Source organism: Zonotrichia albicollis, chromosome Z (genome assembly GCF_047830755.1).
Source record: "Zonotrichia albicollis isolate bZonAlb1 chromosome Z, bZonAlb1.hap1, whole genome shotgun sequence".
Classification (NCBI taxonomy): Eukaryota; Metazoa; Chordata; class Aves; order Passeriformes; family Passerellidae; genus Zonotrichia; species Zonotrichia albicollis.
Genome location: NC_133860.1, coordinates 9,694,478 through 9,722,456, shown reverse-complemented (window position 1 = coordinate 9,722,456; position 27,979 = coordinate 9,694,478). Strand labels below are relative to the sequence as shown.

Sequence of the window (27,979 nt, the reverse complement as noted above, 5' to 3'; positions counted from 1 at the left end):
TTGTTATTCCTCTGCTTCCTTTCCTTTTCTTTTCACTTGCCCCTTTTTAGCTCTTTTTTCCCTTTTCTTTCCCTCCTCCCTCCTCGCCCCCCTTTTTCTTTTTCTACAATTAGGATGTTAGAATCCAGATACAGTGCAAACTATGAAATGCTGTAATTCTGCTACAAACTCCCCTGCGTTGAGGCAGGGTGTAGCAGTGAGAACATCTTAAGAACGCTGCTTATATTCCAATATTAATCCCAGCCCAGCCCAGCATCTTCCGCTGAAACACTCCTAAATCTCTCCATCACCAAGACAGAAAAATGCCTTCTGGCGAAACACAGCCTCTCCCAGGATCCTCAATGGGTCCTAGCAACCGAGCTGAAAGCCTGGGACTTGACCACATTTGGAATAAACTTGCCCAAAAACATCAATGCTAATTAGCTCGTGTTGTGAATGGATTAAGTGAGACACCAGCTGCAATGGGGCATTTTGATTTGGGTTGTGGCTGGGTAATTAGATTCACATAAGCTGGCTGGGGAGCTGTCAGTCAGCAGGCAGCAGCTCTCTGTGCTGTGTGGGGGAGAGGAGCTTTTCTGTGTCCCATCCTCTGCTTTGCTGCGGGCCTTTGGGTGATGCAGCAGCAATCAAGCACGGCGCTGAGCACCAACTGAAACCCTCCCCTGAGCCAGGGCCACGCAGCTCATCCCCCCCAGAAACTCACTCCTCCTGCAGCAGCACTGCTTTATTTGCACTGCAAAATACTCCTCGTGTGGCGGCTGCTAATGTGAATGCCATCCTTCCCTTTGATTTGTGCCTGCTCTCCCCCGATTTCCAAGTTGTCATTGGTGCTTGAGCACAGTTTGGGGGAAAATGTGATTTATACCGTCATGAAATGACCTACAACAATAGCGACTATAGAAAAGTATGCAAAATTGAGTTTATAGATGAGTGAATACATGCAAATCAAAGAGTCATAGAATGGCCTGGGTTGGAGAGGACATTAAAGCTCATCTGGTTTTGAACCCCCTGCCACGGGCAGGGACACCTTCCACTGTCCCAGGCTGCTCCAAGCCCCATCCAGCCTGGCCTTGGACACTGCCAGGGATCCAGGGGCTGCCACAGCTGCTCTGGAAAACTGTTCCAGGGCCTCACACCCCCAAAATATAGTTGTTTGTTGTTTTTTTTTTTTTCAATTTCTAATTTTAACCTACTCTCTTTCCGGTGGTGTGAGCATCTGTGCTGTTCTGACTCTCTTTCTGGTGCTGTGATCTGTGGTGTAGCTGGGTTAGTGGTTCTGGAGTCCCTCTCCAAATGATGAAGAGAAACAGGTAACTCCAGGGAGATGCACCTATTTCAGACATCATCTGTGTTTGAAGGAGAGGATTCTTAGTAGGAGTCCCCAATGATTTGTTTAGATGAAGTTGTTTGGTTTTCAGACCTCTATTTTTAATGGACGAAACAGGAGGCAAATCCTCCTTCTCCTCCCAGATCTGGAGCTTTCATGAAAATAAAATATCCAGACAGCAACTTTGTTAAACGTGAAGAAAAGCAGGGAGTAAAAAGGTGGCTTGATGCTTCTGACATAGAGACTTTATCAGCTCCATAAATAAAGGACATATGCATGTGATGGCTGGCTGCATCTCAGATTGCAATACCAATGTTTTAAAAGCCTGCTGACAGAGCATCTGCTTATTTCATTACTCCTCCAATGTCTTTGCAGGTAAGTCATGCATTATACAGTATCATCTCCAGCAATGCATGAACAAAGGGGACAGAATGGAAAAATTCTGGATGGTCCATCACTCTCCCTTACCTTCCAAGAGAGTGGAACATAGGGAATTATGTACTCAGTTGATAGGCAGAATTAGCAAAATAAGACCCTATTTTTGGTGAACTAAGATCTGCAGTTTTTTCAAAAGAAAAGACTCTGTCATGGTACTTTTATGAGTTGTCTGCTTGCGCAGCAGAACAAAAAGATCATTTTCAGTAAACTCCTGCTCAGAAAACATACTGAGGGGATCAGTATTAGTCAGGTGGAAAAGGAAGTGTCATGCTTGACTGGAAAACACACAGTGGTGAGTTTCAATGGTGAGCTTTGATGCTGCTGCACAATTTTGAGGAGCACAGGTACAGATTCAGCCTGGCCCTGACTGTAACCCAATCTGTCCTGTGTACACACCAGCAGTGTGTCAGAGGGTTAGTGGTCCCACTGCATTAAAACTTCCCTTTAGAGGCAAAATTTGTTCCAGAGTTTGTCAAATGTGACTAATGGGTGAAGAACAAATATACTTAATATCCCCAGATAGCTTTTCCAGTCTGCAAATTCATATTACCCTCATGTTGTGTCGCACTGCTCCATATCCCAAAAGCTTCCTCTGGTTGCTGTTGACTAAAAATAGTGGATCTCAATGCCTTGTTTTTTAGTAAGAGGTGATTTTCTCAGCCATGAGTGCCCACTTACCTGCATGGCACTGTCTTGGCTCAGTTGAGTCCATAATCCACCAATTCCAAACCTTTCCTTTCAAATCTGCCTCCCTCCCTGGCCGTGTGCTTTTGAGCCATGAGTCTGCTATGTTTGTTTGGGTACCTACTGAGTTTACAACAAAAGACCCAATGCAAAAGCAGTTTTGTCACTGAAGGAAGAGGCCTAAACAGAGGATCCATAGTGCCATGTAACACTGTGGTGGTAGATTATGGGTCAGTGAGGTATATTGGCCAATATACATACATCTTCATCTGTTGGTATTTGTTTTTTTTATTTTTCTCAGAGACAGCAAAGAGCTTTGAGACACCAAGATGCTTATGTAAAATGGGTTTCTGGGCCTCTGTCCATTTGATAGCCTTAAAAATTATTTAGAAAACACTCCTGCATCCAGCAGAGTAATGGATGCAGGATGACAAAACATCAGAAGATGACAAAGAGAGTCATGGAAGCATCTTTCACTTCTGGAGTACAGGAGGATATAGGCAGCAAAATGGTTTTAGCTTTATAGGCTTTCCTAATAGGCATCCATCACTGAGGAAATGCCATAAGACATTTTCCACAAGTATTCATTAGCTGTTGGGTTTTTATAAGCTTGGTTAGACTTTGTACACTTTCTCCCACCATTCTGTCATGTTTGCTCTTGACAAATATTCCAGCAAACATGTTTGCACGCAGTACTGTTTGTGGAGGCTGTAAATACTGGAGAATATTCCTGAACAGTGCTTTTAATATTCCCACTAAAAACCTGCTTCCAGAGATTGTAATGTCCCTCTGTTCAGGAGACAAACAGCGCCGTGTCATGCAGACATTTAACAGCCCGTGAACTGGGAAAAGATCAAGAAGAGTTTTTAGAAAAGAATTTCAAACACGTTTTCTTAGGCAAACAGCAATCTGCCAGTAGTTCACAAATCAACACACTGAATATGTCAAATGCCTGTCTGTTCCCATTCCTGGGATTTAAGGTCATGAACAAATTTTGAAAGCAAACCCAAATATTTTATTTGCTATTCTCCTCTGTTTCAATCTGTGGAAGAAAAGAGGTGTTTAAGAAAAAAAATGCAAAAAACTTGTTCCCTTTAAAATAGCTTCCACAACAGAGTTTCTTATTGACTGATGTCTAAATAAGAGACTCTTGCTCTTGACTCCTGTTTAGATGAATAACTTCTAAGGCTTTTCTTTTTGTGACAGCAATGAATTGGTCAATGTTTGTATTAAGCTTTTCTAAGTGCACTATTAAAGGGGAAAAACTTCAAAAATAAATAGGCCGACTGACTCAATGACAAATTGAAAAGAGGGGAAGGTGTGTATTTTTACACAGAAGAATCATCATGGAAATTGTGCAATTTCCATGCATTTGGAGAAGGGCCATGTGGAAAATGCTTCAAACAGGTACCAGATATTAGCTGCTGTTCAATAAATGAGACTCTGCTTTGGGAAAAAAGCCCCAAAAAAGCCAAGAATTTCATCTCACCAATGCCTATCTTGTCCTAAGGCTTTCCTAGGATCTAAATATTCCTGATAGTGTTGGAAGTAAAACCTTCAGGCATTCTTTAAAAATCCTTTAAGTTCCTCTTGTCAGCATGACTGGAAAGCAAGCTTGGATATTTTATCTTACCCTTAAATGAGAAAAATATATGGGCAATGAAAAAGGAAAAGGAAAGGGGAAGAATCCCCCCGGATTTCTGTATTGCTTCGGATTTTAATAATAAGACCAGGGTCAGTGTTGTTATTAAAAACTGGGTGAAGACAAAATCCCAACTTTTTCCACTGTTTACACATCAGAGGATCATAAGTGTGAATGGATGTTTCAGGAGAGGACAGATGGCATTTTCACGGTGCTCCTCTAAATGGGTCTTAAGATCTCTTTGTGGGTGGAAGTCCAACCCTCTGTTTTTCCAGTCTGACAGACACCAGGGCACACGGGCAGCTCCAGGATGAGCTCCTGAAGATGCCAGGCCCATCCCCACATCCATGGAAAGCCTTGTGGTGTTTGGCTGAAGGTGAGGATGCCAGGCCCATCCCCACATTCATGGAAAGCCTGGTGATGTTTAGCTGAAGGTGAGGATGCCAGGCCCATCCCCACATCCATGAAAAGCCTGGTGGTGTTTAGCTGAAGGTGAGGATGCCAGGCCCATCCCCACATTCATGGAAAGCCTGGTGATGTTTAGCTGAAGGTGAGGATGCCAGGCCATCCCCACATCCATGAAAAGCCTGGTGATGTTTAGCTGAAGGTGAGGCTAAGGGCCTGCAGTGGTTTCCCAGCTCTGGTGCTCTGGCTGGCTCCAGCCCTCAGCAAACCTGCACTTCTCCGAGCTGTGCAAATGAGATAGCAGTATCTGTCTCACAGGGGGTGTTAAGAAGCTTAATTCATTAGTGTTTACAAAGTGTTTCTAGATCCTCAGATGTAAGGCTCTATAAACAGGCAAAGTATTACTAATTGCCAGCTTATGCTGAACTGTAAAGTGAAAATAAAAATGGTTGGAGGGAAGAGGTGCTGAATTCTCTGGTAAGCTGAATCAGTCTTGTATTAGTAAATTAAACAATTTAAAGTTTGATTTTGCATTACTATCATCTGATAAATCTCCATTCATTTATATTGGTGTAATATTTGACCTCCTGGGAAAATAGGAGTCTGCAAGTGGGACCTCCTATGGTAAAGAATAAATCAAAGGCTTAATTCAAGTAATCACTCCTGAATATGCACCATGATGTTGTATTGCTTTAAATGGAATGAGTCTTGCTTTACAGAATGTGGCTTCAATTGTGCTGTTCAATTTAAACCAAAATATGTCAGAAAAACAACCTTGCACCTCTTTGTGGCCAAAGAGAACACCATCGTTCCAAAGTTTAGAACATTTCAAAGCATATGGGTGGATATTTTTTGTTTTTATGGTTTAGTTTCAAGGGGGGTTTTTGCCCTCTTCATACAGCCCTGGCAGGAAAACCAGACTGTTTTACTTAGTTCTTCCCACTTTTTGAATTTCCTGCAATGCCACAGCAATATCATGCTTGGGTTCCTACTTAACTTTTTGTTGGCATTTTGGAAGGCATCAGGAATACGAGTAAATTGGCCAAGTTGTGCTGTTTGTCCTTGTAAGTTCTGTTATTTATATGCATTTTTTAGAACCTGATTTTTTAGAACCATCCCCTCTAAAATGTTCCTTCAAAAGGGATTCACTGTAATGGAAAGAAACTTACTTAGTGCTCTTTCACTCCTTAAGAAACACTACATTTTATGTTTTTCTGCCTCAAACCACACTGTTAAAAAAGTAGTGGATAACCATTTCCCACTTGGCCTCCAAAGGGTGAAATCCTCATCTGGTATAAATTGGCATAGCTCTATTCAAATCAGAGCAGCTACATTAATTCATTCCAGCTGAGGCTCCAGCCCTTGAAATGCCAGCAAGGAGAGCGAGTTTTGCACAGGATGGATTTTTTGGGCTGGGTGGAAGGTTTTTCTGTGTAACTTAGCTATGTGCCTAGGCTCAGGGCTGTGGGAAACTGCCTGTTTGACATCTGCAGCATACACAGCAAATGCTTTGGCAGTTTGAGTTAATGCCTTTTGAATTCACAGGTTGTTTACTTTCAGCTTGAATGTGGATTTGCTTTCAGCCTCAGTGGGAAATCTAACACAAGAAGTAATAGGACAAGCCATCTGTCCAAAAAAAGCTATGAGAATTCCTGATTTTGAACCAATAACGGAGATCAGGGACAAGTTCTCCCTGTGTGTAACCCCTGCCAAATTATTGGCATGCTCCTTGGATTTCCAGCCTGGGACCCGATCCCTGTGGTGCAGTGTGAGCACACATAGACTTAGGGGAGGAAACCTGCAAAATGAGCGTGGCCAGCATCCCTTTCCAATGGTGGCTCCTGCAGACGAGCATTTTTGCAGCCCTCTCTTGCTCTGCTGTGATTTACAGCGCGTTTTGGCAGATAAGCTGAGCACCTGTGAGCATGGCCCCTGCTCCTCGGGGAGCACTAAACAGCACGAGTCAATGGGAACCCCCAGCTTCTGCCAGCACTGCCTGCAAGTAAACACCAACCCATGTGTTAGTCACAGGCCAGAGAATGCTGTAATAACTGGATTGATTGAGTCACCTTTTTTTCTGAAATGCTCAGGGGCACATTTCAGCGCTCTTTCAAGAGTCCAGATTTTTTTACTTTAAAGCCGAAAAAAGCCAAGTCTCTCTCCCACTGTGTAAACTAAGAAGCTACACAAGAGCCAAGCTTTGGGGGGAGAAAAAAAATCAGAATCCTGCAGCATTCAGCAGGACACAGTGGCAGATTTTACTAGAGCACAGCATGTGACAGGTAATGGAGCTGCTCCCCATTCACAGATGGGGACATGAATGGAAATTTGGGCCTTGTGCACCTGTCTTGGTCACCACAAGAAATGCCATCACCTTCAGTGAGAAAATAGTTAGCCTCTATGTACTGTGCTGTCTAGAAGGCTGTGTCCTTGTTTTGGAAGCCTCTGTGGTTTAAAATCTTGGTCACAGCTTTTCCTCTGACTTTGTTCATTGTTTCTGTTGACCTGGATTAAGTTATCCTTGTTTGGACCAGCTAGAAACATGAGTCTTGTTCTCCAAACCACTCGGGTGAGCTGAAGATCTTTGCTTGAATGTTTAATAAATAATAGGGAAGGCAGAGAAAAAGACAAGAAGAAATCATTTGGAAAGAGCATCATCTGGTCTTTAACAACAAAACCTCCACTGCACTGTGAGGTGAATCCATAGGCTTTAAACCTTCCTGAGGTGAATGGCTCAGGAGAGCAGGATATCTGCCAACATCCTTAGAAGCACACTAGCCTGGTTTCGACCTGCCCTAGACACAGAGCAGCATTAACTCAGATACCCTGGTGTAAATCCAGCCAGAGGTCAAACCCAGCCCTGTTTGTCCAGAGGACTTCATCAAAACAGCCCCATTCAGCATTCATTCCAGCAGCACCAGGCTAATTTGCCTCAGCCACACCTGGGTTTCTGAAAACTGGAGGGCACCGGATCATGTTCAGACTGTTTTCTTTCACCCTCCTCTGTCAAATCAGGGCTACTGCAGACTGAGTGGTGAAATAAGAGTCTCTTCAAAGTCCTTTTTATTTTTTTTTGGTTTATTGATTCAATAGTATTTCATGGCTAATAACCACCCTTGACTAACAGGCTCATTTGAACCAGGAATGCTTGATCTCTGCTGTTATTTAATGGCAGAACAGCCAGTTTACAGATAAGTACTCTGCTTAAGGTGGGAGAACTCAAGGCTGGTAGTCTTTTCTTAGGAAAACTAGCTTCTTTGTCTGCTGATTTTAAGGGATTGTCCACTGAAAGTTTTCCACAGAATCACAGATTTTCTCTTTATTTCCCGTGCACTCGCACAGTCATGAGAACAAGGATGGCTTGAAATTTAAGTAGCACAGTTCAGCCCTCTTAAATTAAAAACTTTTTTATTAGCTTTTTTTTCTTGGAACTAGAGGCAGATGAGCCAAAACACTGCATAAAATAAGAAGAAGGCAAGCTGGTTTTGTTGTATTTTTGGCACGGACAATGGCTTTCAGAGATACTGGAAGTCATGCAAGAGGAGTGTGTTATTAAGAGACTTCTAGCCCTGCTCTGAAGACTGAGGGCTTTAGATAAGAGTCTGCATGTGGGGATCTTTATCCAAAACAAACCACCCAAATTTCTGTAGTCACTAATACAGATTTCCTCCTCTGCATCTCTCTGTGCTGTTGCTCACACACACACAAGTTCTTCAAGGCATCCTAAAAGCTTTTCTTTGCCTGTAACAATTTAATTGCCTCTTGGCCAAGATTTTCTGCCCTGTGAAGAGAAGGGACGTGATCAAAGTGCCCCGTGCTGCCCAAAGAATTTCCTCTCCTCAGCGTCATTGCACACACCAGGACTGTTTTCCTCCCCCTTCTCCTTTGCCACATCTCTGCATTTTGCACGATTGTTCCCTATTTTTTTTTTTCCCCTGCCTGGAAAAATCCAACATCTCCTCCCCCTCCCTGGCAGCATGGGTGACAGAGGCAGAGAAATCAGCACAGTGTCAGCAAGAGTTTGGCCCCGCAGCTGGGACCTGAACTTTCAGCAGCAGAGCACAGCCCTGGGTCACTGCACTAAAGCAAGCCAGATTGATACAAAGTGCTTGCTCACCCTGGAAAGAGGAAGCATCAGAAACTAGCTGATAAAAATCTTTAGGCACTCTCTGTTGTGAGCTCAGGCTGCTTTTCCTGGGAAAATGACCCCGGAGTGTGTATTCAGCATCATGACCCCCAAAGTGATGAAATATTTGGGTGCTCTCTGCACTCAGGGGGTGATACTGCACTGGGGCAGAGTGGATTTCAGAGCTGCAGAAAATGGAAATGGAGCATGTGGACTCGACATGCTGCTCAGGGTGTGAAGTTTTCAGCTGTGAGAGACCTGAGCGATCGCGTCTGCCAAGAGTTAATGCGCACAGAAAAAGGATGCTAAAATATTCCTTCCCACTCCAGTTTGCAACCGAGAACTTGCTAGCCTGTAATATCTTTTATTTATAGCACCTTTTGACTCAAAGGATCTGAGAGTGCCTCTCTCTGGGAGTCACTTCAATGGCACCTGCAGGCAGGGGTGTTTCTCTGCAGATGACTCCAGCTGAGGTGTCAGGGCCTTCTTTGCCATGGACACATGTGAGGAACCCCCTCTGCTTTGCCAAATGCCAGCACTTAGAAATAAGGGCTACAGGAAAGGGCAGAAATCTGCCCTAATAAACCTCAATAACAGCAAACAGAGAAAATAGACATATAAACCCCATGGGAGAAAGCACTGAGATGGTCACAGGCTGGCTTTGGAAGCAGACACTGGCCAGTGCTGGATGATATCCTCATGCAAAAAGCTTGGGACAGTAAAACCACAGCTCAGAGGAGGGGATTTGGTGTCCCTACCTAGATAACATTCCACACCACATCCAGCTGTGCTGCGTGGCCTGGAGAAGCCCCAACAGGGACCCTACACAGGGTATGCATCCCAGTGGTGGAGGTGCTCCTAAAGGCACAGGCTGGGTTTAAATCCTCAAACTCACACATCCCTCAGTGAGCACAGCCATGGCAGGGCCTTCGGCTTATCTCAAGTCCACTTCAGCACCTGCCCATCAGCTGCTCCTCACTCAGCAGCTGGCAGAAAAGGACCAGAGGAGCAGAGGAGCATCTCCTCCACGGGACTCCTGGAGCTAGAGAGGTGTCCCCAGCCCCCTGCTCCCCTCCTGTGCTGTCCCTGCAGGCCAAAGGAGGCCAGGGAGGCCAAAGCCAGGCCCAGCTGATGGGGTTACAAATCCCTCCCATGATTTCTGCTCCATCCACAGCCAGGCAAGACATTGCCAAGACACATTTTAGGCTCAGCTGCTCAGGACACTGCTGTTCTGTCTGTGCCACCCTGAGCATGCTGCCTGCCTTCTCTCTGCCTCTGCAGCCCCACATCAAGCCAGTTGTTCTGCTATTCCCTGAGCATGCTCAGCAAGAGCCAGCCTTCTTTTTGGCACTTCCACTGGGTCTCCTGAGGGATTTGCCTCCAGGAGGGAATGCCCGTCTGCTTCAGCATCCTCTGAGTCCTGTGTTTACTAAGGAGTCCTGATGTTTTTCTCCCTGGACAAAGCCATCCAGGCAGTCCCCATGAAAACTCCAGGGACACCAGTGGCTGTTTATGGGGCTGCCCCCTACCCTGGGTCTCTAGACAGAATAAAATATTCATAGCCTCCATGATAAAATCCTCAGCACATCTCTCCTCCCTACATGTCCTTCCCAAGCCATCCCCAGAATCAGCACTATTATATTTTTTTCCTCTAAATCTCTTTCCTCCAGGCACCAGACAAGGTGTATTTGATAGCACTTTATCTCTGCCATGCATATGTCAGTGTCTGAAGCTCTGGTTTAATAGGAGTCACATCACTGGATGGAAACTGGCTCTCCCAGGTCCTTTCCATGGAGAACATGCATTTTGCCTCATTCTCTGCCTTCCAACAAAAACTGACTCCTCCCTCCTTTGAGGAGGGGGCTGGGGTTAGCACATCCTGGCAGCCCATGGCTGTGTTGTGCAATTTTAGGGCATCTCCTCCTCCTCAGACAAGAGAATATTCTTCTTGTATATATGAGAGTTATTTTTATTTTTTTTCCTGTTCTTGGTCAATTGAGTATTACATCATGTATTGCTTCCTTTAGTGTCCCTTCCACATGTGCTGCTTCAGATTTGGGGGTGGGAATGGGAGCAGTTATGGAATAGAATTCCCAGAATAATGGAATCAGTGTTGGTGGTGACTCCCAAGGGTTATAGAGCCCAGCTCCAAGAATCCACCATGCACCTCAGAGTGTGTTCAAATGCTGTGGCAGCATTGGTGCCTTGAGTGCCCTGGGGTGCCTGACCATCCTTGAGGGAAGAAAACCACCTCCCAATATCCATTGTACACTTTCCCTGATGTACTTCGTGCTGCCCCTCCTGTCCTGTCACCAGAGGGAAGGTGGCAAGCTGTGGACAAGCCCTGTCTCTATGGAAGAGCTAAGAGGGAAATAGGGCAGGGAAAAAAAAAAAAAAACCAAAAAACCAAAAAACTCACACAACTTAAGAGGGGGGAAAAAAAAGCAATAAATATTTGGGAGGAAGGCGTTTAAGAGGAGAGAAAAACAAACCAAAGCTGGTGCCAGGCTGGAACCAGCCGCTGGTTGCCAGCACAGCAGGGTGAGAAGTTGCTGGTGGACGCGCCCAGTGCCATGTTTGGGCTGCTTAAAAAAATTCAGCGTGTCTCTGCCTTGAGGTCCTGCCTCTGCTTTCCTGCCTGGATAGGAGGAGGAGCAGGGACTCCCTGCCCAGCTCAGGCTTGTGGTCTGAGGGATGCAGAGCATCTCCTGCCCTGCCACACCTGTGTGTGTGAGCGAGCACACCGAGCTGGACCAGGCACCGCTCTGAGCAGCATGGGCAAGCGTGGCACGATGATCCATCCCTCCTGGATGGATGGGATAAATCATCATGCGAGGGAAGGAGCTGGGAGGGATGGGGATGGAGGAGAAGGGCAGCATGGAAGGTTGCGACGCTTAGGGGTGTTAAAAAGGGAGAGCGATGAAAAGGGGGCAGGAGGCTGCCGAGAAGATTTGTGTTGGCTGGGAAGGCGTGGGGTGCCTCGGGCAGGGCTGGGGTGCTGCGGAGAGCCCGGCAGAGAAGCATCAGGGCTTTATTCCCCTCCTTTCTTTCCCCTCCCTCCGCTGGGCGCTCGCAGGAGGAGGAGGAGGAGGAGGCGGCGAGACAAAAAGCTGAACCGGTGCCAAGAGGAGCTGCGGCGCTCGAAAATGGCACTCTGCGCCACGCTAATACTGCGAGGCTGGGCTGCGCTGGAGAGCAGCGAAAACGTGTCGGGAATGAGAATGGCCGAGAATGGCCGGGCTCAGGAGGGTCCTCCCTCCTCCCCTGCCTCCCCTTCGCCTTTTTAATGTGACCCTTTTCTCCCCCACCACCGCCCCCAGTGATGTTTAGGAGCTCTGGGAGAGGGAGAGCATCTTTGCTGGCGACTTGGAGTGTAAAGGGTCTCATACCCTCCTTCCATCTCCCTATCAGGGAGTGATTTAATTTTTTTTTAATTTTTTAATATTTTTCTCTCCCTTAAGGAGGAAAAGAAGACTCAGGGAGTTTTCTTACTGTTTTCCTGTTGCCCCTGCTAGTTGCTGTCCTCCTCCTCCATCTCCTCACTGTATCTCGATGCAAGGTGACTTGTAGGACACAGGAGTCTCTGCTGCAAGGTGCAGCGTCGCCTGCGTCGGTGTTTCCCTCTGTTTCTCATTTGCTGGGAGATGAGGCAACTTCCAGGCGGCTCAGCTCAGATCCTGGTTGATGCAGCAGCGCTGTTTGGGCTGCAGGAAAAGCCCCTTTCCTGCAAAAACCTGCCTGGATAAAACAAGCAAGCAAACAAACAAACAAACATGTACTGAAACTGCATCGTTTTGTGATGTTGGTTGATTTGCAAGAAACGGGATGGAGTTTTGTGGTGATTTCTGTCTGAAAGGGAAGGTTTTTTGCTCATCCCCTTTCTTTTCCACTCACAGGTAACAAAAAAACCAAACCACCTCTTTTTAAGAGGGTTTTGATTTTTTTCTTTTTTAAAATTTTTTTCTCTATTTTAATTTTTAATTTTTAATTTTATTTTTTCATTTTTAATTTTAATTTTTTAAAATTTTTTATAATTTAAAAAATCATAACTTTGTAGTAGTTCAGTAGTTGAAGTTAAATCCAAAAATATTACCCCCCTTGCCCCCCTTCCTGCTGCACAGATGTTGCTTTTTGGATCATTCTGGAATTTATATTTAAAGTTTTAGGTCGTCATTACAGAAACTAGGGACTGGAGAAAGGGAAAACCCCAGAGTCTCGTTTTGAAAACAGGTCTAGGTCCTGTTAGAACAGCAGTTTTAGCCCTCACATAGTCAGCAGGTCAAGTTCAAGGAGACCTTTCCAAAGCACGGGCAGAGCCTCATTAGCTTGCTGCATCTCAGAAGCTTGTGGATTATTGGGTTGTTAGCTTGGCCCATTTTGTAGTCTCAGGCATGGGATGATCCCTGTGACCTCTTTCTCACCTGAAAACCATGCCCTAGTACACATTCAAACCACTTCAAACCTCACCTTTGGTCTCAGACATGCAGGCCTGGTTTGGGAGCACCTACCCCTGCCCAGGAAAGGCTTTTGGAGATGCTGTGATAAATAGGGGGGAGTTCAGGCAGACTTAAAGTTGTTGTCTAACATGCTCCCCTCAGCCTCTTCTCACAGCTCCTTACAGATCAATAGTCCTTCCTCTGTGGAGCATCAAATTCTCTGTCCCAAATTAATGCTGCTGGGAGTTGCACTCATTTCTAACTTGATGCCAGCAGATTTTGTATGGAGTAGGAGGAACAGAGCAGCTGATCCCTTGCTCTTCCTCACCTCTCAGCTGTGCTCTGTACCCTGTATTTGCTGCAGTTCAACTTGGGCTTGTGCAGAGAAGGTGCTGCCATTCCCTCTTGCTCCTTACCTTTGCTGTGACTGCAGGGTGTGCAGTGCTTGGCCCAAGAAACATTGGTTTCTTCACCATGGAAATATCCACAAGAGGGGTGGCCGAAGAACTTGGAGTGTGTTCTTGTACCTTGCACACAATCCTATCAATTTTCTCTGAATAAAAGACATGCATAAAACACGTGGGTTTTCTGTAAACAAGCGTGCATGCTGTCTGGTTTTCAGTCCCTTTGGATGCCATGAGTTAAGCTGGTTGAAATACCATCCCCACCCAGGGCACACACCATGCAGCCCTTGCATGAATTTCATAGAATCACATAATCCTTGCATGGTTTGGGTTGGAATGAACCTTACAGCTGATGCAGTTCCACCCTCTGCCATGGACAGGGACACCTCCAACAACACCAGTCTGCTCCAAGCCCTGTCCAGCCTTCCAGGGATCCAGGAGCAGCCATAGCTTCTCTGGAAAAAACTTTACCAGAACCTCCCCAACCTCCCAGCCAAGAATTCCTTCCCAAAATCCCATCTGTCCCTGCCCTCTGGCAGTGTGAAGCCATTCCCCCATGTCCTGTCCCTTCATGTCCTCGTGCCAAGTTCCTCTCCAGCTCTCCTGGAGCCATTTCAGGTGTGGGCAGATGCTCAGCATCTCCCTGGAATCCTCTCTCCTCCAGACTGAACTGTTACAATGCTTCAGTCCTTCCTTGTAGGTGAGATGTTCCAGAATTTTCCAGATGTTCTTGCTGACACTTTTGGCTGTTCCTCTGGGCAGAAATTCTTCTTTTTAACCTGAGGTCTCTGAGGATGGGAATCTCAGGGATCTTTGCAGGAGAGAGTGGTGGTTAAAGCCTATCAACACGAGCTGAGGAGACCCTGGTTCTCATCCTGACCCACCATGCACTGCACAGACCACTGCTCATGCTTTTAGATCTGGAGCCAGCTTGTGTTTACTGCTGATTTAAGCTTCTTCAGTGTTCAAATACTTCAGTTATGAAATAACAATTCCCAACAGATTTATGGAGAGGATCCCAAAGACATGGGCAAGTATTAATGTGGAGTGACAGCATCCATGTGTGCACAGCAGCAAAATGGTGTTTGTTATTCAAGGACAACTGGGAGCAGCAAATTAGGAGATCTTCACAAACCTTGTTATTTCAGTAGGCAGATCTCTTTCATTTCTTGAAATCTTGACCATAGGGGAGCTTGTGGAATGCATCTTGTCCATCTTGGAGCAAAAACTGTTCTTTCCACATGGTCAAGTCAGCCATCTGGGCAGCTTGGTCATGCTTCCCAAGGAGAGAAGGCTTTGACAGGGCAGCTGAAGCTTTTTGTCTTCATTTCTCCCTGTCTTAAAGAAGTGTCTTTGGATATTTTATCCAGAATCATGATGTCTAATGTGTCTCAAGTTGCTTCCTTCAAATCCTTCATCCTTTTAGCATTTTATAATGAGAAACATTGTCTACTTGTAGTTGTTATGGGCTGACTTGTTTCTGGAAGGGTCAGTCTAAAGGGCTCTTCCACTCCTTCTCCCCACACCTTCCCCACTCCATGTCTCTTTTGTTTTTTTTTTTTGGACCTGTAACCTCACATTTCTGTAATCTAAATGTGCAAATGCTCTGCAGTCACGGTCTAGTGGCTGGGTTAATCTCAGACCCCTGGAGTGGCAGATGGCTGATTTGTTGCTGATTCCAGTTATAGGGAATTGTGTCACCTATTATCTTTGCACAGACTGATGCTTAAAAGGATGCCTTTGGCAAAATCAGTGAAAAGCAAAGAAAGGCAAAGCAAAGTCTGATCTGCATCACCACAGGTGAAAATGTGAATATTTCACCTTTGTGTGAAGGGCTGGAGAGGTGGACAAAGAGGAGAGGAGGAGGGAGGGGAGGAAGGGCAAGAAGATCTCATTTTCTTACCAGAAGTACCAAAGCACAGAGCAGAGCAGGTTTGCTGTGGTCACGCTGTAGAATCACGAGCACTTACTCTGTTTTAAATGGTTTTGCAATGTGGTAATCCTTGGCTTCAGCTCCCTGCTTTAACTCTTGTACAAACCAGGCAGGTCGGCTTCTTGTGACACCTCCCTGCCCTCTTCCCAAGGTTGCCAGAGGAATGCACAGCATCCCTCCCTGACTCCAGGGCTCATTGTGTGCCCCACGGCTGCTGGGGGAGGCTGTGGTGGCTCTGTCATGCCAACATGCTCACAAGGGACACTTGGGAGGGGAAGTTTACACATCTGTGTGGGGTGAGGGGAAGCTTGGGGGACCTTGCACAACACTGCTGGACCAAGGGGGGACCCCAGCACTGGGTGCTCACAGGGCCCCACATGGCAAGTGGTGGTGGTGGTGGTCATACTGAAACGTGTGGGGAAATCAAAAGGGCAGAGCAAAACTCTGGATATATGTGACCATTTTCTCCACAGTCATCCCCACAATCAAGGTTTTCTTTCTTTCTCTTTGCTTTGGGAAACACCACAGAGTCAGATGAAGAATTTGGGAAGAGAGTGTGCGTTCCCTGTGCAGAGTCCAGTGACGAAATCTGTGAACAAGGTAAGAGCAAGGGGATATGGCTGTGATGGTTTTTGTTTTATCCTTTTCTCTTTCCAAACACAATTTTTCAATGTGGACATGAAATTTAGCTATGTGTATCACAGAAACTGATAGTCCAAGCACCAAGCAAATTAGTCTAAAACGTTAATTTGGGTTTCTTTTAATGCATGCTATTATGATGGTTTGGGTTTTAGAACAGTTTGTATCATATCCAAATGATCTATGTGTGAATAATTGTTCCCAACCTCCTGACACCAGGACCTAATTAGGAAGTAAGAGCCTTAAATAGGCCATTTGTGTACTGAGATTCCATATGTCTCCTTGCACAATTTATTTGCTCCACTCCATTGAGGTATAATGAGAATGAAACTCTTAGAACTGCTTTTGACTCTGAGGCTCTTCTCTTCATCTCCTGTGCAGCCACAGCCCCTATTAAGATAATATCTGTTTCCCTGTTTTCCGAAAGAAAAAGCTGTAGTACTTTCAGTCCAGATTGCCCAAGCTTCTCTGTTTCGAAGGTTTCAATGGAAATGGAGTGAAAAAATGCCAAAAAAAAAAAAAAAAAAAGAAAGCAGACTAAGAAAAATGGAATGCCATCAAAGAAAGCAGAAAGGTCAGGACAGGGTGATCTTGAGGGAATACTCCCTATCCTATCTGCCTCACAACCCTGCTGAAAGCTGATGCTGTTGTATTTCAGTTAACGTGTAGATGCAAAGGAAGGATGTATATGGATAGAAGGAATCTGAAGAGATTTTTATTGGTTTTGTTTGGCTTTGTTCTTGCTAGGATGTGAGGAAGGGGGAAAGGTTTGTGCAAGGTGGCTTGGATTTTTTTCTTAGTTTTGAATATTTAGCTCAGTCTGAACAGTCTCCTTGGGACTACTTGTTCATGTTTAAATTATGTTCTTCAAGTGTACTTTCAGAAAATATTCTTTATTTCCAAACACCTCTTGCATGCATGACTTCATCTTACACTTCATGTATCCTACTTGATTCTTTTGCTCCCATCATTCTGAAGTCAGAAAAACTTAAAAGTATGATTAAATTTCATTTTCTATCAGGATAAACTTTAATAAATTCTTAAGGCTTGGGTTTTTTTTCACCCCCAAATCTGGATCTTGTTTAGTTTCCCAGAGAAAGACAACTCTACTTGCAACGATTTTGTTTATGATAATTCCTTTGCATGTTGAATTGTCACTGCCTTCCAGAAGGGAGGTTAGTGCCAGTCCCCTCGCAGTGATAATTATAATCAGACCTGTCAGCCTTCACACAGTCTACACTTATCACTTGCATTTAGAAGGATTTTTCCTGAAGCCTATTACCAGTTCTGCTTCTTAGGGAAAAACAGTCATGATTTTTCCTCCTAATCTTTGATGGCTCTCAGCTTTGAAAGCATAGAGAGGAGCAAAACGACTGCCAGGTGCACTTAAAGAAGCTGTCTGTTGGTCCTGGTCTAGAGCTCTGAAAAGCCAGAGAGTGGGTGGATAATCTGGGAAATGCTGAGGCCTTTAATTTGTTTGTGACAACACTCCAGGTGTGCTGGAAACACAAAGCAGTTTCCCAATGGTGCTGCTCTCAGGGGGTGCCTCTGCAGACCTGCTGGGCACGGGCTTCAGGTGGCAGGTGGCTCTTGGCAGTGGTGCCCTGTGTCCCTGCAGTTCTGGGCAGTGATTCCTGCCTGTGCTGAGAGAACTGGAAGAGCAGGATGGCCAGAGAACTGGAAGCAGGATGGCCAGAAAACTGGAAGCAGGATGGCCACAGAAGTGGCTGCAGTTGCTGCTGGAGGCAATGACTGGCATCACATGGACCAGTTGCCTCCAGTGCAATGGTGACTAGCTGGGCCGAGTCATGGTGTTTAGTAGGATGTGGTTCAGTATTGTATCCATCCCAGCCCCCCTGGTGTTATTCCCTGGGAAACACATGGACCCATTCATTAGATTTCCCCCTATTTTCACTCCATTATTGCTGTTGATGTGCTGCTAACCCCCCTTTCTTACCTTTCTGGTTTTTACTAGCATGAAGACAAAAAGGTGCAAGTTTTACCATTCCATAAAACTAAATGAGTTATGTGTCTTTAAGTCCTTCCTCTGTTATTACCATGCTTTTTGTAATTTACTCAGAGATTTAGGCTCCCTTGATTTTGGCAGAATCTGAGGATGGTCAACATTTTATAGCTTTTTTAGCAAAGAGATGGTGGAAGATTGGGAATTCTTATGTGCAGTTTTATATTTACAGTGCACAGGGATATATGATTTGCCTTTGTTTTATTTAAATTCACTGGGAACTAGAGGTTTATTTATCAGGTGTCATTCCCTGAAGGATGAATAATGCCATAAAGAGAAGACTTCATCTATTATACAAACAGATTTGAAGGCTTTGCTATTACATTCCTGTGCCTGTTGAATGGAGTAAAAATGCCTTTGGCTGAGCAGAGACAGAGTGATACTTAGCAGTAGCATCTTATGACCTTTTGATCAGCTGAGATCTCAAGCCATATTAGTGGACAGATTATGATGTGATGGAAAGAAGGCCAGGAATAGCCTTTTCATCATGAGATCTTTTCTTGGGTGTATTCAGGTGGTTAATCACTGGGGCCAGGGCAATCATTTGGAAGCAGGGGAGTGAAATGCTGGTACAGACAATCCAAATATGCTCAGGTTTGCCAAATGCAGCTGGATATTAGAGCTAATAGTTTCTTCCTAATATTCTCCTACCCTCCTGTTTCTATCAAGGCTGTGGGTGACCTTGTGATTTTTTTTTCCATCTGTAATAACCACATTTTGGCAGAAAGAACAACACAAAATGAACCTTGAGTCCTTGAACCACAGGGGAGCTGCAGTTCCTGAATCAAAGGAATGCACATGGTGAATATGGATATCAGACTGCGAAGGGAAACTCACACGAAAATGTCTCTGTCATTTTAGAGATAATAACAGTGGTGCTTGAATCTATTTCAACCCTCCCAAGGAAAAAAGAAATAATGCAGGTTTCAAAAAATGCACAGCCCTGATAGTATTTCTCATTTTACAGGGCCAACCAGAGCAAAGAATGACTTACTTTCTCTTACCTGCCTGTGCAGAATCACTCCTCAAACTTGGCTCCAGCTTTGAATTAGCCCCTTTTCATCTTAATAGCCAAGAGGAATCTGCAGCCTCCTTAAAATCAAACAGAAAAAATCCCTTTTCCCCTGCTGACTCTGCACATCAATAGCAGTAGTGCCAAAGCTTGACCCAGGTGCTGTGGTCACTTTTGGAGGGAAAAGGGGCAGACAGGTGGGTGTGGAATGCCTTTGGGCCTTTCTGAGCATGATTATATGCCCAGGCAGACGATGCTGGTTATGGGCTATGCAGCATCATCCTGTGCATTGCTAACACAGGGGTGCCCGAGTTACACACATTTTTTTCCTTCAGAAGCCAAGCAAGGTGCTCATTTCAGTGTCAGGAGGAGGAAGGGCTGGCAGTGTGAGAATCCCAAACCGTCAGTGTAGCAGGGATGATGATGCACCAGGCGTGGGGAACAATAGCTGCCACAGAGGAGTGGAAACTCTTTGAAAATAAGGAGGTTATGGAGGTGGGAGAAACTCACAGCAGGACACTGTCTCCTCTCATCTCATTTCCCCCAGTCTCTTCAATCAGGTGCCTGCTGGGCTTCCCACTCCTCCTGCCTTTTGCAAGGGATGACAGGACCACAATGCATTAGAATCTGCTGTCATGAAGGAATCTGCCATCCTCCTGGCATTACTGCTTCCCCAGCCAGGAAGCCACTGTGAAACATCCAGGCTGTGAGCCCTCATGGACCTTTTTAGCTGCCTCTTCCAGGGTCACAAAGGTGTCCAAAGGGGAGCTGGGAGGTAGCACCAACTCCTGGCACAGGTCTGCACCTTCTTTTCCTTTGGAAAAACAGGCAAAAAGCTGCAAAAGGTGGGTGGCAGCCTCGGTTCTGCCCACAGAGGAAGTGCCACTGCTGAGATACAGCCAGCCCACAGGATAAGGAGCTCCCTCCCAGGTTCTATCTGCAGAGATTAAGTATTTTGCTGCACAGGTGATTGTTAGAAGCATCATGAGCTAAACCATTCAAAGGGATGTGCTCCTCTGAACAGTTGCTATAAGGCTTTCTGATGGCAGCTTTGAAACTTTGTCACTGGGAAGGCTTTGGGGTGTGTGTGGTGGAGAGAATGCAGGCATGAACAATTTCCTCTGCCTCCCAGCTCTGCCTTGATTCTCTGTGGGGTGTAGGAGGGTGACAAGATTTGGGTGACATAGCACCAAGATCTTCCCTCTTGGTTTGGGATTGCATTAATCCTGCTCTGCCTTCTGCCAGATGGACTTGGCTTGATAAAATCAATTCTCCTCAAAGTAAAAGAGCTTGCATCCGTCTTCTTGTGGCTCAGAGAAATCCATGAAAACAGAATTGCTCTTCTTCTTGCAGGTCAGGACAGAAAGGTGCTGTGGGACATCTAACAGTATCCCAGTTTTCATGGTTTAACCCCAACAGGCCCCTCATAGTCCCTCATTCACTCAGATTCACCAGCAGGATCAGGGAGAGAGCTGGAAGGGTAAAAGCTGGAAAACTCATGGGTTAAGATAAAGACAGTTTAATAGCAAAACAAAAAGCCATGCATACCAGCAGAGAAAAAAAGGGAATTATTTCACTGTTTTCCATGTTCAGGTAGGTGGCTGAACACGGCTCTTTCTCTCCAGAGAGCCAGAACCACTACATGTAACAGTGGCTTGGGAAAACAATCACCATCACTGCCTTTCCCCCTTCCTCCTTCTTTCCCTCCCAATTTACACACCAAACATGATGTCACTCAGTCTGGAGCATCCCTTTGGTCACTTGGGGTCACCTGTCCTGGCTGTGTCTCCTCCCAAACTCTCGATCACCCCCATCCCCTCCCCAGCCTGGCAGTGCAAAAAGCAGCAAAGGCCTTGGCTCTGTGCAGGCCCTGCTCAGCAATGACAGAAACAGCTCTGTGTCATCCACCCTATGCTCAGCACAAACTCAAAACACAGCCCTGTGACAGCCTCTGGGAAGAAAATGAACCCTGCTCCAGACAAAACCAGAACACCAGTGCAGCACAATTAGAGCACATGGCAAGTACTTGGGCTGGGATGCTTTTCTAGGGGTAAGAAATTGAAAGCAGCAAACTTTGAAAATGCAGTATAAGGCAAATGTCAGTGATGTGCAGTGGGATAAGGAGGACAGTGATCTGTTTATGAAGTTCATCTGTCCACTCATGACATTTTTTTCCCTTTAAACACACCACATCTGGTTCCTTGCAAGGATTCTTAGATTGCATACAACAGTAAACACGCGTCCTATTGAGTAAGAGTGATTTCATGAACCAGCAGAAGGATTATTGTCATAACCAAATTTACAGCCATACAACTCCCTTTTTCTGGCTGGAAAGAAGTAATCTTGATCTGAAAAAGAAATATGTCATAACAATAACTTAAGCAAGTTAAACAGTATCTGGGGATATTCATGGGAATGTCACTGGGTACACTCAAAGTACTAAACCAGTTCTCAGCACACTTTTGGTCCAACTAGCAAGCTCCTAAATCATCCTTAAGCATGGATCAGGGTTCATCCCTGTGAGCTGTTTGCATTTAGCTGCTGGGCTAGGAAAGTCAAGACAGGGCTGTGAGCAGAGGTACAAACCCCTCTGTGCCAGTTGGCGTCCACGCCTGGGGATATTTCTGGGCACATTTAATTGCTACTGGCTGGAGAGGCTCAGGCCCAGCTGAGAAACTGGACTCCTTCACTCCAAACTCCGTTTGTCAGCACTGGGAGAGGGGAGCCACCAGCAGAAGCTGATTCAGCCTCCCTTGATCCTGACCTGCCCAAATTGTGGACAGTTGCTAAGGCAGCTAAGCCTGCAGGGTTTAACATGCTGATGGCAGAGGAAAGGCTATAGTATCCCCCAAAATGCAATGTATAGTACATTTCCTGCATATTTACTAGTCACCTCCCCAGCCTCTTCAAGCCCATGTCAAAATATTATGAAGTTATTGAGGTGCTCTTTCTTGCAACAAGGAATGTCACCCATTATTTTTAATTATTTTTCTCCCTTACCGTGAGGGGGATCCTTTCAATAAGTTTCAGCTATAAGATAGGTGTTCTGTATAATTTGCTTTCAACAGTTTGATAGTTAAATGTGTCCCTAGGAGACAATTATAGACTTATACATAATAAAGAAGCTCATGGAAGGATACAGCATTATGTATATATTATTAGGTAAACCCTTTGTTTGATACAGAAAGTTTTATTTTGAGTTCACCCTATCAAAATATATTTACACACATATATAAATACAGTTGTTTTTTTTTCCACTGAGTTAAAAACCTCATTGAAAAGAAATAACTCTGGCTCAGCTCCTGCAACCACAGTATAATGCTTCATTATCTTTTCTTTCATCGAAATCTTCTCATGCACAAGGTGATCTAATTTAATACTTGTTTAAACATATAAAACAAAACATTTTCCCTTCAAGAATACCTCAAGTGTTTGGTCACAGTGGGGATGAAATTATTGATTGCATTTAGCACATATTTGGAAACGTGACCTTAATCTGCAGGTTTCAGGGGGAAAAGGTATTTTCCCCAGGTATGGCAGTAAGTCAGATAAGTAAATTATACTTTTGACATGTTAAAGATGTTCCCTTTTAGACAAAGGAAGTGATATCCCAGTTGTGTCACTGAAACTCAATGTCCTGTGTTGCTTGTTAACAGCTGCACATTTGTTGTTTCAGTGTCCCAGTTTGCTCTCTAGTATAAATGAACTGCTACATGCCAAATAATCAATAGTTCTGCCAGCTCTGGAAATATAATATTGCTATTAATATTGATCCACACAACAGAAATCAAGGCATCAAATTTTGCAGGCATCACTTGCCAGCACCCTGCGTTCTACCTGCAGAGTAACCGCTTGAAAATCGCTATTCCCCAGGGAATAATGTTTGATGCTCACCCTCATTCCCTGTGTCACAACGAACACAAATATAAACACAGGGAGATCAGGGCACAGGTGACCAGCAGATAGGGTGCATATAAATTTATTTCAAACTTCTGTGGTTTCTCGGTGCAGCAAACCAGATGCAAAGAGCACCGGTGAAAACAACCTGCATCAATGCTAGTGTTCATCTCTAAGGGCACAGCCAACAGCCTGGCTGGCCAAAAAAATCAGTGTCCTGGATCTTAGAACCCTTTATAGTGCCTGAAGGGGCTCCATGAGGGCTGGAGGGGGACTTTGGACAAGGCATGGAGGGAGAGCGCACAGGGAATGGCTCCCACTGCCAGAGGGCAGGGACAGATTTTGGGATATTTGGAAGGAATTCTTGGCTTTGAGGGTGGGCAGGCCCTGGCACAGGGTGCCCAGAGAAGCTATGGCTGCCCCTGGATCCCTGGCAGTGCTCTCAGGTTGGAGAAGGCTTAGAGCACCCTGTTCTAGTGGGAGGTGAGCCTGCCTGTGTCAGGGGAGCTGGAATAAATGATCTTTATGTCCCTTTCCACTCAGACCATTCTGTGGTGCTTCAGAAAGGGTGAGATGTCCATGGACGCCTGGCCTGAGCCCTCTCCATGAACTAGGAGCAACAGCAATAGTGAAAGCTCCTGCAGTTTTCTTGCAGAGGTGATTCCAGATTCAGGTTCTCAGGTGGGAAAAGTGTCCTGCAACATTGAGTATTGCTGGCAGCACCAAGAGCATCTGTTCCTTGTTCTCCTCTCCCCTTCGAGCTGCCAGGTTGCCTTGGGAGAGAGAAAATGGGTGCTCCCCATTCTCACATGTGTTCACACACACCTCTGTGAGTTTGGCGGGTTTTGTCATATCTGTAATGACTTTGCAATGAAACTGTGAATGAAAGTTTGGCAGACTGGCTTTACAATTGTCAGCCTTCCCAGAAGCAGCCCAGAATTTCATTAACTGAGGTATAGGCATGATTTCTTATAAGCTCTTTTCAGATTTTACTAGACCTGGATAAATTAAATCAGTATTTTATCTATGTGGCACCAAAATTAGTTGTCACTGATGTCTTCATAAAGGAATGCTGTAGTTCTGGCCCCTCATGTTGGAGCAGCAGCTGCATTAGATGATGCTCCCATTTTTTAATAAGAGCCTGTCCTTCAATAAGAATGATGGGAAATAAGAAACCCAGATATGAGCAAAGCATAATCTTGGTCAGGATGAGTGGGTGAAGCAGAAAATTTGAGAGGGAATGGTCACACCATGTTACCATGTCTGGGCAAAGGTGCAGGACGTTGGTGGAAGTGTAGAAACACAAGCTACAGATGGCTGGAAGGAGTCCATGAGAAACCCTGACAGGATAAGGGAGGAAAAAGGAAAACTTTAACACAACTTAGAAAGAGGGCAACAGAAGAAACTGTACCCTCTGCAGTGCCTTGCTCCTCTCCTTGAGATGGTGGCCTGATCATGGCTCAGTGTCATCCTCACCCACTGTGCTGCCAGATCAGCTCTCCCTCCTGGGTCACCTTTACCCACATCATCCCCTGGCCCACCAGGAGCAAATTCATCAGCCTTATCCTTCATCAGAGAGCTCCAGCTTATCTCCTGCATGAAAAGCCATTTAGCACCTGCGAGATGAAGCTCAAGACAACATCTTGGGAAGTCTACATGAGGAATGAGATTTGTATTATCTCTTACTGGGAGCAATCAAGGTCAGGATTGAGGAGCAGTCAGAGTTGCAGGGAAAATGAATGCAAGGCTCTTTATCTACTGGCAATTCCTGAGACCTGACTTCATATCAAAGATTGCATTTCTGCACTCTATCTGAGGCAAGAAACTGAAACTCAGACGCTCAGCCAGGAGCAGGTATGATTTAGGGTTGTTTCCCTGGAAGAACATGGAGGCAGGGCTGAAGTTGTCATCATCTGTAGCTCTGTAGTGCCAGCAAGAAGAGTTAATGCCATGATTGCAAGCTTTCTGCAAACATTTCTGCCTCTACCACTATCACTTCTTCTCTGTACAGCCTCAGCAGCTTACTTCAGCTGTGACTGAAACCACAAGTTATGTTATTATATTTTTTGCTCCCATTGGATGGTGAGTGTATGGCCATTTCTTCCCTTATCTCTTCTTTAAGACAAAATGGCCCAAAATGCCATCCTTGAAGTTCAGAGGTCATTAATGACTTTAAAATCCTCTCCAATCACTTTGGATCAAACCCAAATTAAATAAAAAATCCATGAGAGAGTCAAGGGGGCAAGATACCAAAATAATGTGTCCAAGGCAAGCAGCTTGCTGGTTTCAGAGTGTTTCTGGCAGCCATCTGCTTGTTTGAATTTGAGGATGTGACGCTTTTAGAAGTCAGAGAAAAAAACACACACTCAGACCCACAGTCTTCAGATATTTTTCTTGATAACAGGATTCTCTTTTTTGTGCCTGTTTTCTTGCAGCCTCAAGAATGTCCTGTTTTGCAATCATACTGTCAGCAGGTGTCTGTAGTGCTGATATACCAGGATGTGTAATTATCCAACCAAAAAAAAGTTAAAAAAACCCTTTCTGAAGCCTTGAAACATTTTTTCTTTGCTCCTCTTCATGAATGAGCAGCAGAATGGACTGTGTTACTAGAACTTGATAGTCACTCATTTATTTACATGGTTAATGATTGTCCCTTTTTAGCTAAAAAGATACAGTTTTTATCATTCTACTCCTATTTCAAGTCTGTGGTCTCAGCCTTGTCCTGTGTAACAAAGAAAATGCTCTTTTTATGGATGGTGTTAACTGAGACACAAGTGACAAAACCACATTTAAGAGCTAAATTCTCCTTTTATTCTCAAAGGTGATCAGGATCAAAGCACCAAGAGTCCAAAGCTGAAGAGAGAAACTTGAACTCCTGGTGTATCCTTCCTGTGAACAAATAAAGACATTACAGATTCCCCCGTGCCAGTGTGACCCTTTTAATCAGCACCATGGCAGGAACAGTTATGAAGATTATATTGTGGCAGTCCATAAAATCCCTGTCATGACCAGAGCACCATAAAGCAAATATATTATTGCTCTTGTCCCCAAGCATGTGTGACAATAAAAGGTGAAGATGGGAGTTAAAAACCCTGCAGAGGCAGCAGGAGTAGGAAAAGGCTCCTACTGCAGCCTGTTGGTACAGCCAGCTGTGGCCAGCTGTTGCTGGGCTTGGGTGCATCTTGCTGGGAGAGGTTTGCAGCAGGGCTGTGGGCAAGGCTGGTGTGATGAGAGCCTTTTCCTTGCAGGAGGGACAGCCCTGAGGAGGAGATGAAGGTGTAAGAGCAGGAGATGTTTACTCTCTCACTTGGCACTTGCTTAGGGAAAACATTCTTTTTCGATTTAAAAAAAAAAAAAAACAAAACCAAACCCAAAACTAAAATGAATAAGGCATTCATAAACTAATGAAAGCTTCATTTTCATCTGTTATAATGGACTTCATTAAATTCTGGACATTCACCACATTATAATGTTTATCTGCAAAGCAGTATTTCCCCATGCCTGCTGAAAAGGAACAGCAGGAGTACCTCAGCAAATTCAACCCACTTCTGGCATCTGGTGTCAGGATTTTAATGGCACACACATTACCTTGTTTTTGTTTTTGTTTTTTTGTACAGCTTCATTTTCCTTTAATTGACAATACTTAGTTTTGAAGCCACGCTTTTCACTCATAACTTTCAGTGTCTCAGTAAGAAAGGCACAACTTCACTCCTGTTTCAGAAAACAGGGAAAAAAAAACCTGAGTGAGGTGATTCAGTTGTGGCCACAGAGCAGAACAGACCTTGAATTTCTAAATCCCAGGAGTACATTGCATCTCCCACTGGAAGATTTCCCCATGAGTAGAGAGGGTCACACAGGATGTGAACAAAAGGCTTGCACCAAACTTTGATGAAGACAAAGGAGATCTCTCCTTTGGCTTCCTGTGGTGCTGGATTTCTCATCTCCAGACTCTTCTTCAGAGTCAGGAATTCTGAAGCAGTAACTGGAGGGAAAAATATTCCATTTGGTAGATAAAGCAAATAGCATGAGGCTGCCTGTGTTTTCCTTCCATTTTTCTCACTGGCCATTGTCAGTCAGCACTTTCTAGTGGGATTTTCTCTAAGTCCTGTTTGGCATGGAGAAGCAAACAGCTGACCTCCTCTGTGCTTCCTGTTTGTTTTCTTCTGGTCTCAAATCTGCTTCTAGGGAAGTTTGGGTTCATTCTTCTGCTGAGGCTCTCTCTGTAGGACTCACCAGCTCCTGTGTTGGTGTCTGTCAGCAGCAGCCACTTGGGAGGCCCAAAGCTATGGGGCAAAACTGGAAGTCCCTGCAAAATTTGATTGTGGCAGTAGGTCACATAATTAGCCAATTTTTTGGCAGGAGGAGAGGCACAATTAAGCACCTTGCTTAAAATTGTCCAATTCCTCACCTCTGTGCTTCTGTGCTTCCTGAAAGTCCTGGGGCAAAGATTTAGTCCTAAAGACATCCTTCTTTGGGGTGTCTCGAGCTTCATCTCACACGCCCATTTAGGAATGCTGTGGGCTTTGAACTGGGAGCCCATGGCATTCCCAAATTGGTTTGCTGTAATACAGGTGGCCTTACTGCAGGCTTTGAGGAGCCACACCTTGGTACCACCACATTTGTTGTTGAAGAGCCATTGTGTCCCTTCAAATCCTCTGGCTTGTTCTTTGCTATCACATCCCACATCATTTTGAAGTAAGGGTTCTTTTCTTTTCAAGAAAAATAGGAAAACTGGTGTCAAGCAGCTCCCAAAATGTCTGGGAACCATGCTTCCAAATGTCCTCTCCCTTTGGCTTTGGGAGTCTCCCAGCATGGCACTGCTTTTGATTTACTGTGAGAGGAGATGCCACAAATGTCGCAGACATCTTTTATGGAAAATACTTTCCTTAGGATTTTTCCTCCTGAGAAGCTGAGAGGCCTCAAAATCAAAATGTAAACATTGATTATCTGCTGCTGTGGAATGCAACAGGTGCATCTGTGATTGGCCCATCTTGGATGTTTGTAATTAATGGA

General features: G+C 44.9%; 1 protein-coding gene across 3 annotated transcripts in view; it reads left to right on the top strand.

Annotated features, from left to right (window-relative positions):
- Positions 1–27,979, top strand: part of SETBP1 (SET binding protein 1) — a 270,016-nt gene that overhangs the window by 108,511 nt on the left and 133,526 nt on the right. For 2 of the 3 annotated variants that reach the window (XM_074532771.1, XM_074532769.1), the window contains one exon: positions 15,924–15,995. The exons of the other annotated variant lie outside the window; for it this stretch is intronic. In XM_074532771.1, coding sequence (XP_074388872.1) covers positions 15,924–15,995 — 72 coding nt within the window. The remainder of the gene's footprint in view (positions 1–15,923; positions 15,996–27,979) is intronic. 3 annotated transcript variants of the gene reach the window in all.